At 53.4% G+C, this 10625-nt stretch overlaps 1 protein-coding gene across 2 annotated transcripts in view; it reads right to left on the reverse strand.

Annotated features, from left to right (window-relative positions):
* Positions 1–7264: 7264 nt before the first annotated feature.
* The window catches only part of LRRN2 (leucine rich repeat neuronal 2), a 13367-nt gene continuing 10006 nt past the window's right edge, over positions 7265–10625 (reverse strand). For both annotated transcript variants that reach the window (XM_029231044.1, XM_029231043.1), the window contains exon 2: positions 7265–10326. In XM_029231044.1, the coding sequence (XP_029086877.1) occupies positions 7951–10089 (2139 nt within the window). In that variant the 5' untranslated portion in view covers positions 10090–10326 and the 3' untranslated portion in view covers positions 7265–7950. The remainder of the gene's footprint in view (positions 10327–10625) is intronic.

Raw genomic sequence — 10625 nt, forward strand, 5'->3', positions numbered from 1 at the left:
GGGGAAGGGGAGTAAAGGAGAAATACAACAGGATGGATGATTCTAATCTACTCAAGATTAAAGAGAAGGGCTTGAGCCTGGGTTTCCCAAGGCACTTGGGTGAACCCTGTGCCCTCCCTGGGCACATGCTTGTCAGATGGATGTTGTTAAGTGGCTGAGTGAGCTCTCATGTGGCTCTCGGGGCTGGGGGACCCATGGGGCTGATGTGGGAGGTGCAGCGGAGTTCTAGGGAGCTTGTAGGTTTTGATGGGCTAAAAGCTTGAAGCTTTGATTGAACGTTAGGAACAGACATAGGAGCCCCTGCTTTGCAAATGAAAACACTGAGACTTACTTCATCTTTCTTATTTTAAAGGAAATGTCTATGTAAGCAAATCTGAATCCATTTAGGTGCAGAGATGGCGAATGTTCATCAACCTAATCCTCCCTGACAGACCTGCAAATTGTTGTGGGTGGCTCTGTTTCCCTTGGCAACTCCCAACTAGAGTCTCGAGTTCTACAGCTGTGAGTGGGACTGTAGTACCCTCTAATGCAGTAATTCTTGATCTTTCTGGGGTTTTTGACCCATTTCAGAGTCTTATTAAATCCAAGGTGCCCTCTCTCCAGAAAATGTTACGTATGCATGTGCACAGAAAAATTTGCCAGCCTTCACAGCAGCCCGTGGACTCTCCATCTTTGTTTTTTGTTTGTTTGTTTGTTTTTGCGGTATGCAGGCCTCTCACTGTTGTGGCCTCTCCCGTTGCGGAGCACAGGCTCCGGACGCATAGGCTCAGCTGCCATGGCTCTCGGGCCTAGCCGCTCCGCGGCATGTGGGATCTTCCTGGACTGGGGCACGAACCCGTGTCCCCTGCATTGGCAGGCGGACTCTCAACCACTGCGCCACCAGGGAAGCCCTGACTCTCTATCTTTGAATGACTGGCTCTAATGGAGGGCCCTAGTCCAGCCCTGCCCTGAGCCAAAAGGTTGACATTCTGGTTCTCCTCCTCTTCTCACTGTGAAGTCAACAGAGATAATGATATCCAGGCCATTAGAAGGCAGGGGCCTAAACCAGATGACTCTGTGAGGCTGGCTTCAGCTGTGAGAGGTGGGACTTCACCAAGCGGTGGCCTCTGAGCCCCGGAGCCAGGCACTGCCACCGCTTACCCTTCTCAGCTGTGGCTCCTCTGCCTGGGCCAGCGCCGCCTCCACGGTCCTGGAGTCCTTCTGTGGGCTCTGGCTCCTGCCCACCCAGCTTCTGTGATCCTTGTCAGTACAAGTGATTCCATCTCCTCTCTATTCTCTGTCGTCAGTACCTGGTTATTTCCATCCAGCTTCATACCGCGTCCCCCCGCCCTGAGAGGAGTGCACGCCACTCACTCCTAGTTTTTGATGGAGAACCTGGTGTGGGTAGGTGAGCAGAGCATGGGAATTCAGAATTAGAAGACTTGGGTTCAAATTCCAGTTCTACCTTTATTGGTTGTGTGACCTTGGTTATTTAAATTTTCCAAACCTCGATCTCCTTACCTGTAAAATGGGAATAATAATCATATCTGTACAGCATAACTCACTGAGTTATTACTAACAGCAAGAGAGAGTAGGTATCAATGAGCTTAGTAATGTGCCACCACGTACTGCCCCTTATTCTTATCATGTAGGTTGAGCCTAGGTTCTTTCTTCCCTCCTCACAGGCTGATAGCCTGATCCTTTTTGATTTCTGAGGGTAGCAATGAAGGAATGAGGAATAGTGCCTTAGCATTTCCTCAACCTACTTTTGTTCTCTTGTTGCTAAGGGAGCTGTCGTTTCCAACACTGGCCCTTCGTGCTCTAAGACATCCACAAGCAAGACAACCAGGTCTCTTTTTGTGCACAGTAGGGGTGGGGACTATGGCAATTGGAAATTTCTACAAACGAGGCAGAGGGGAGCTCTGGGTTCCCTGGCTGGGGACTATAGGAAAGGGAACCTGGAAGGGCACAAAGATTTGGAGTGTGTGGTGGAGGTGGAGGGTGGGGATACTGATTCACAGCTGTAGCTAGGCAATGGACGTTCACAAGAAGCACAGCCAGATTTTGCATGCAGATGAAAGGAGAATGGCTCAGGAGGGCCCTGTGGTATGAGAACGATACGGGCCACTGGGTCAGAAGGAGGCCATGGGGACCGTGTTTTCTAATTGATGCTATAAAATGGGCACAGAGGCCAGAGGAAGCAGTGACACTGCCACCTAGATTCTTGCTTGGTGCATTGCTCGGCTCAATGTTGAGCCTCCGCTGAGCTCCTGACTTGGCCAGCCGACGTCTGAGCTCAGAAAAAAAAGGAAGCCCGTGGGCAAGGGCTGCTCTGGATGCAGCTCTGATCCACAAAGAAGAACCAGTTGGTGAGGAGAGAGATCAGAACCTCCAGAGGAAGCCGCTGTGGAAGTTTAGAGCTCACAGTATCTAAGGAAGGAAAGGATGAGGGGGCAAAATCAGACACCCAGGCTTCTAAAATACATGTTCCAAAAATTCAGAGAAAAGAATTATAAGCTATGATTCTCAAGAGAATATAGTTCAAGAGGTTTTAAAATTGAAGTCCTGACAATAAAGCCACAAATTATCCTGAGTTTAAAAAAAGAGGGCAGCATCTAAAAATATATGTGGCTGCACAGAGAGTGCTCTAAAATCTGCACACAGATTTTAGAAGTTCTCATGTTCTCGAAAACTACTGGCATACTTTTAAAGCGTATAAATTTGAATATAGCAGAGCAGTAGTTAGAAAAGAGCTTTTGGAATCAGACAGCATTTGAATCCTGGCTCTGCCACCTACTAGCTGTGTGACCTTGGATAAGTCCTTTAGCCTTTCTGGGCTCTGATATCTAAATTTGTAAAATGGGGGTAACTGTAACCACTTTATAAGGTAGCTGTGATTGAAATGAAGTGGTGCGTGTGAAATCCCTACTAGGGTGGCTAGCACATAGTAAATGCTTGACTTTAGGCATTATTACCATTCTATAAAAATTACAAGGAGATACTCTTAATCAAAGGGCATCTGTAAAAGGATAGCCCAAATGGGTAACAATCATACTGGGAAGGCTAAGGACAGGTTGATCTGACATGTGCGAAACTTATGAGGAACACACAAGTGTTCTTTTGGTAAAATCATCAAGAAGGAAGGTAGACGTCAGGCCTGGAACAGCCAATGCGTTGTCAGCACATTGCATTTGCAGTGTCTTTGCAACACTCCACGGCGATGCGCTGTCAGGGCAGAGGCAGGATAAGGACTCCTGCCACTGCTGTTTCTCCCTTGGAATGACTGACTGCTTGAACAACAAACACAATTAAGATGGAAATTAAAGCAGTGAGGATCATCCCTCACTACCTTACATAAGTTCTGGTCTCTGTTATGAGGCACTGACAGAACTAGCAGATGTGATGGAGGAGCCTTGGTCTGCATGAGCTGCCTTGAAGAACCATGGGGAGAGAGAGAGCGGTCAGGATCTTGCGAAAGAGTAAATGTGGCTTTGATTTTCAAAAATAGGGGAAAAGATAGTTTCAGGAAAGAGAGGTACACTTCGTGTCCACCCCCAGCGAAGTTCTAGAAGCGATGGTTAAATGGAGATGACTATTGCAGTGGCCTCCTAAGTGACCTCTCCGCTTCTGCCCTCGGCCACCCCACACGTCCATGCTCTGTTCTCAGTCTAGCAACCAGAGGGATCTGCTTGAGCCAAATCATGCCACGTCTGCTCAGGAGCCTCCAGTGTCTCCCCTCTTACTGGAAGGAAAAGTCCAAGTCCTTCCAGTGGCCTATGAGGCCCAGCATGATCGCCCGGCTACTTCTCTGCCCTCAGGTCTCCCAGGTCCTCTCCCTGCCCCCCTCCCCCTTGCTCCGGACACAGCGTCCTTGCTCTTGGCGTTCTCCCTTACTTTCCTCTCTTTCTGGACCACTCTTCCCCCAGATAACTGGTTGGTTCCCTCCCCCACAGCATTGCTCAAATGTCAGCTTCTCAACAAGGTCTTTCCTGAACCCCCCTATGTAAACCCCCCTATCCCGACTCATCCTCTTCCCTGACTTATGTTTTTCTCTATAGTACTCACTACCACCCAATATGCTATATATTCTTACTTATTTGTCCTGTTCATCAACTTCCTTCCCTCACTAAAATGCAAGGTTCATGGGCTCAGAGATTTTTATCTGCATCCCTAGTTCTTAGAACTGTGCCAACCGCATAGTCACGTTCATTAAACATTTGTTGATTGGGAGGCAGAAGGGAAAATGGGAAGAAGGAAGGTGACTGGAACACTTAGAAAGAGGTCACTAGACCAGGGTGACCAACCATCCTTGGTTTTCCCAGCACTGAAAGAGGTTCTGAAACAAGGGACTTTCAGTGCTGAGACCAGGAAAGTCCCAGTTGTTCACCCTACAGTAGATCAGCCAACCTCATTGACTTCTGCGATATGGGGACTAGTATGAGAGCTGCCAGGACTGCCTCACACTCTCTCCTGCTATTGGCACAGCCCTCCAGGAAGTCCGCCTCCTGCCTCACACTCTCTCCTCCTATTGGCACAGCCCTCCAGGAAGTCCGCCTCCTGGGAGAGTGGAGGAATGTGGGCCGCAAGAGAGTGTATTTAAGTGGTTTGTACTGCCAGTTGGCTGAGCGGCCACCTCAGATGGGTTGATTGGTGGGCCCGTGTCGGGCTGGTAGGAAGGCTGCTGTGGTAGTGAGCCGCAGAACTGTGTCCTGGCCCGAGTCTGCTCCACCATCTGTCTGGGCTGCGGCTGAGGACAGAAAGGCAGGATAGGATCCTGCAGTGGCGTGCTCCTGCCAGGGACATATACAGTCAACAATTGAGCTGGGTTTTGAAATCACCTCAATAGATGGAAGTGACAGGCTCTCTGTAACAACTTAAAATTCAAACAGTGGTAAATATTGCTTTCTATTTAGGGTTTAAAAAAAGCTACCTTGAATGTCCAGAAGAGACCAGGCTAAATAGCCGTTTTGTTTGTTTTAAACCCAGCACGTTTTGTTGCCCACGCACTCAGACTAGTTTGAAAGCTAACTGCAGCTCAGCTCTCTTTCCAGGAGAAAAGAGGCCACTCACTCACGTCCTTTCCCCGGCTCACCTCACTGCTCTGGGGCAGCCACACGCTCAGGACCAGGGAATCCAGCTGGGAGAAAGGCTAAATCACCATAACTGCCTCCCCCCCACCAAGAAGGGATTCGTTTTCAAGGGCTCAGTGCCAGGAGCCCCTGAGGACATGGAAACTGGGAGCCAGAGCTGCACCCCTCTTCCTCAGGGCTCACAGCTTCCACGGTTCCCTCAGGGCTTCCTGCCTATAACCGAGGAGTCTTTGGGAAAGGAGGGTAGCAAAGATGTCTTTCAACTTCCAGCCTTTCCATCCTCCGACCGCAGGTACCTTTACAAGTATTTCGTGCTTGCAGGACCTAATGTGCGCTGGGGTCACTTTTTGGGTTGCTGTGACCGAGCCCTGAGGTCTTAGAGGAGTTCTGGGGTGGTAGGGGAGGAGTTGATGGGAGAGGGTTGCAGGGCTCACAGGCTTTACAGGGCTCTGGGTGCTTAAGGGACCAGCACCAGGATTCTCATTGCCATGTGGGCCCATCAAAAGAGGCAGCACCTGCCCTTCATCCTAGACAGGAGAGGCGCTGATTTCTAACTTCAGTTTTCCATGATCAGCACAGGCCCTGGCCTGCCTCTTCCCCACAGAGCCTCTGGATCACAGAGGATGAACCCTCACCAATGGCAAATAGGCGGGATCCCACAGGCCAGCCCCAGTTAGTTGGCGTGGCTGCCCAGAACTTGGCTATGATGGTCCCAAAGCTTTCCCAGCTCCCTCCCCTAAAGAACACGTAAATTGCCCATGGGAAAGAGCACATGTGGATGGAACCTGGTGACTCAGGGCAGTGGGCTGTCATTTTGAAATGGGGTTGAGCAGCCCAGCAGTAGAGGGGGCAGGAGCTGAGGGACCATCCTCCAGCCCCGCCCCAACTCTCTCACGGGACCATAACCTGTACTGCTGTGTAGAGAAAAGCTGGGACCCTGAGCAGAGGAAGTGAAACATTCTAGCCACCGCAGGCTGGAGCTCCATGGTTCTCCAAGTGTGGTCCCCAGACCAGCAGCAAACTTGTTAGAAATGCAATTCTCAGATCCCACCCAAATCTAGATCAGAACCCCTGGGGGTAGGACCAGCCGTCTGTGTTCAGTCAGCCCTCAGGTGATTCTGATGCAGGCTGATGTGTGAGAACCCTTCTGCCTAAGAGGAAAAGGCTTCTAAAGTGGCTGTTTGCTGAAGGTCTTCAGAGAACCCTGCTCTCTTTGTGCTTACCGAGAGAGAAGCATCATCGTCTGGCTTGGGGTGAGTGTTCTCTTTCTAGGTTCCATGGGGTCTGATGCTCTATTGGGCTGGCTTCCACCTGTGTCTACATTTGCAACCTTAGGGTGACTTAGACCCCGCTTCCTATGAGTCTGCTAAACGTGTCTGTAGCGCAGGAGACGTCAGGTTCACGTGGTGCTTCTTTTCGGTCTCAAGAGACCCATCTCAGAAACAAGAGCTGTGGCCCAGCGGCCTTCTGCTCTGGAACCGCCCTTCGGCTGCCGCAGCAGCCCCTCCCCTTGGCTCTTCTGCGTTTCCAAAGATGTTTCTCTTCACATTTGGTCCTAAGAAGTCAATCCATGAAAAAAAAAATACTGCAAAAGCGAACCAGGCTCACTGCAGCTTATACTGAAATGGACCAGAAAGATAAATGCAGCAATTTTCTTGTCCCACAGCCCTCCCCTCCCCAAATCCTCCGTCACCCCACAACCCCCTCCTGCCCCAGTGAGCCCAAGTTCTTGCTGGCTTGATGATCTGCAGTTCTCTGCATGACTCTGCCTCTTGGGTTTGTTTAATTAGAAATAGGATGGGAAGTGCTTCCCATGCACTGGCATGTTAATTGCTTATCACAGAAAGAGAAGGGGTGACAACATTTGGTGATGGAAATTTCCACTCTCTCCATCTCCAGGTTTTCCTCCATTTTCCTCTCCCGCCCTCTCCTTGTCTCTTCTTTCCTCTCGTGCCAGCCTCTCCTGCTCTTTGTCTCTCTTCTCCAGATCTCCAGGCCCTTTGGGGAGCAGGCCCAGAGGCGCCTGGCAGGTCAGAATTCAAACCTAAAGGGAAAAACTGTGCTCTTTCGCACCACGTTCCTCTCTCTCTCCTCCCTCCTCTCCCATTCCAGCCCCTTTCTGTCACCCTCAGGCTTTTAAGAGATTCAGAGCAGAGAGCTCTTCAGTCATACTCAGTATTCAAAGGATTATTTTTCTTTTGTTTCCTTCCCCTCCCCTCATTATTGTTATTCTTATTTATTTTTATTTTTTACAAAACAGGAGAAAAGAATGAACTGGGTTGGGGGAGGTGACACATTTCTCCACAAAGGTACAAAATTGCCTATAGAAAGTCAACCTCAGAGTGCAGGCCAGAAGGGTGCCGAGAAGAGGCGTTCCTGGGCATCCCTCTCCCACGTGTCCTCCTGATCCAACTGGGGCCCCACTTTGGGAGCAGTCCCCCGAGGTGGGGAGGAGAGGCCTCCTTCAGCTCTTGCCCAGAAGGGGAAAGAGCAAGCAACTGAGACTGTACAGAGACAGAGAAGAGGAGGGGGTGCATCCTGTGGGCCAAGGGCCTGAGGACACAGGCAGGGGACATCCAGGCCCAGGAGCCTCTGGGCACACAGACAACTGGGGAGGTGGGCAGCTTTAGCCAGAGTCCTTCCTGTTCCTTGGAGATGCTCCTCAGAATGGTAGCGGAGGAGCCCTCAGAAGGTAAGGGCAGTTTCTGGAGGCCGCAGGAGCACCCCCTAGGGCCACAAAGCTGGCTGTCTTGGTCCAGCTGCCAGGCCTCAAGCACGTGGATCCATGTTACTTTCCTGGCAGGGTACCTGGCCCAGATTGCTTCCCTTTTGGTAAAAAGTAGTCCTAGTTATTTCTCTACTGCTGAGAACAGGCTGAGCTTCAGGAATTTTGTGACAATGGTGGTGACAGTGTCTCCCCTTCTGAGGACCTGGGCAGCTTCCTCCCCGGATTCCAGTGCAGGACAAGGGGTGCAGATACCACCCGGGCTGAGGGGGTGCTCCAGCCCCAGAAAGCCCAGGCTGGAAGGAGAGGCCGCCCACCCACTCCCTGCCTGGGCTGGCCAGTGCCAAGGTGGGCTGCCAGCCCGGCTGCCAGCAGGAGGATGGTGAGAGCCAGGATGGCTATGAGCCCAGGTTGGTCCCCTAAGGCTCTGTGACAAGGAGTGGCCTCTTTAGTCCTGGCCCATACACATGCCAACTGGGTGTGGGCATCAGCAAAGGCCACTTGCAGGCAGGCCCAGTACTCCGTGGCCTGAAGGAGGCGGGTGATGTTGTAGCTGTGGGTACCCCGTGGCAGGCGGGCCACAGCAGTGGCCCTGTGGCCCTGGAGGGCAGAGGCACTGGACCAGGTGAGGTTGGTGGAGACTGTGTTGGGTGGGGAGACCCAAGATAGCAGGATGTGATAGGGGTGAGTCTCCTGCACCTGGAGTTCCAGACCCCATCCCTTGCCTCTGCCTGGCTGCAGGGGAGCCCGGCCAACAACCACACTAACCGTCTTAGTGTCAGCCCCTACCAGGTTCTGGGCCACACAGGTGTACAGCCCTGCCTCTTCCGCTGTCACCCTCCGCAGCTCCAGGGTCCCCTCAGGGTACACCCGGTACTTCCTGCCTGCCCGGGCAGCCGTCAGTCGAACCCCAGCTGGAGTGACCCAGTAGATCTCGGGTTCTGGTTCAGCCAGCGCCCGGCAGTGCAGCACCAGGCTCTCTCCACTGGCCACCTGGAGGCTGGGGGGGAAGCTGCGGGGGGAGATGAGGGGCAGGCAGTGGTCCGTCATCTCCCGGAAGGGCACCTCCCGCACTGGGCGGCGCTGGAGGTCTGGTGGCTCGGCACACAGGGTGGACTGAGGCTCGATGAAGCGGACATGGGTGCCCGTGGCATTGGCCCAGCGGATGACACAGTCACAGCGGATGGGGTTGCCATGGAGACCCACCTCCTGCAGGTTGGGCAGGGACTCCACTGTCTGCTGGTGCAAGGCACTGAGAGCATTGTTGTTGAGCATGAGGGTCTCCATCTGGGGCAGGTGATGGAAGGCGCGGGGGTGGATGAAAGACAGCCGGGGGTTGTTGGTGATGTCCAGCTTGGTCAGCTCAGGGAGGTTGACCAGGGCAAACTTGTCAATGGAAACCAGCTCCTCCATGTTGTTCAGCCCCAGCTCCTTGAGGTGCAACATGTTGGCAAAGTCCCCGGGCCCCACCCGCTGGAGCGGGTTCTTGTTCAGGTCTAGGAACTTGAGCCCAGGCACCTGCTCCAGCGCCCGCCGCGGTACCCGGGCCAGAAGGTTGTCATAGAAGGAGAGGCTCTCCAGGCTTTGAAGCCCCTCCAGGGCGTAGTCAGAGATCTCCCGCAGGTTCATGCCTGCGAGCACCAGGCTGCGCAGGTTGGCCAGGGGCCGGAAGTTCATGTCCAAGATAGCGTCCACTTTGTTGCCGCCGATCATGAGGATCTCCAGGCTGGGCAGCATCTCGAACCAGCGGCCGTCCACGGCCCTCAGCAGGTTGGAGTTGAGGTGTAGCCGCAGCAGGTTGCTGAGGCCGGCGAAGGCCCTTGGGGCGATGCGGTAGAGCTGGTTGTGGTTGAGATAGAGTTCCTGAAGGCTGGCCAGCCCTGCAAAGCTGTGGTCCTCCAGCCGCGTCAGCTGGTTCTCCTCCAGGTGCAGGCTCAGCAGCTGGGGCAGGGCACGGAAATCACAGTCTCGGGTGTCTGAAAAGCTGTTCTGGGACAGGTCCAGCTCTGTGAGATTGGCCAGGTAGCCGAGCTCACTCTGGTCCACGCGGACGATGCCGTTGCTCTGTAGCAGCAGGGTCTGCGTGCCTGCGGGCAGCGCCGGGGGCACAGCTGTCAGGAATAGGTCATTGCAGTCCACGGTGGTGGCCTCACGGTAGGACGATAGGGGTGTATACCAGGGCCGGATCTGGCAGGCACACCGAGGGGGGCAGGGCACGTGCCAAGGTACCACGGGCACAGTGGCAATGGCACCAGCCACCCAAGCTAGCAAGAGGGGGGCCACAAGCAGCCTCATGGTGGAGCTGCAGGGCAGGGGACCATCCACAAGAAGAGTCTGGAGTCCCTGTGCTCTTAGCGGTTTGCAGGCTGAGGGTCAGCAGCCCTGCCAGGGCCCGGGGAACCACTCTCCCTGGGCAGTCATTCTATGCAGGGATGGGTGGGCATCATTTCCTGCCCTCCTGGGTGCGGATCTCCATCCTTGTCCACTGGCGCTCCGTCTGCTCACTCATTGCCATGCCCCATCAGGGCAGCCCTGGAAGAAGAGGATGCAGAGTTAAGGAGGTTGCAGAGAAGCTGAATCTACTCCCTCCTCCTGTGTCTCCCCTGTTTGACTCAAGAGGTCAAAGGAGCTGAGAGGGTGGACAAGATCAGAGCCAGGGCTCCTGGATTCTGTCCTACAGTCCTTAGGCTTTGTTGTCCTTTTCTTTGATCTGCTGGGGGAGTGACTGGGAGTCTTCAAGGAAGGGGCAAGAGATTGAGCCTTGGAAGCTTCCAGTATAACTCACAGAAGGGGTGTGTGTGTGTGTGTGTGTGTGTGTGTGTGTGTGTGTG

The sequence above is a fragment of the Monodon monoceros genome, unplaced genomic scaffold, assembly GCF_005190385.1.
Source record: "Monodon monoceros isolate NGI ecotype Baffin Bay Population unplaced genomic scaffold, NGI_Narwhal_1 Super_Scaffold_18, whole genome shotgun sequence".
In the NCBI taxonomy this organism is placed as follows: Eukaryota; Metazoa; Chordata; class Mammalia; order Artiodactyla; family Monodontidae; genus Monodon; species Monodon monoceros.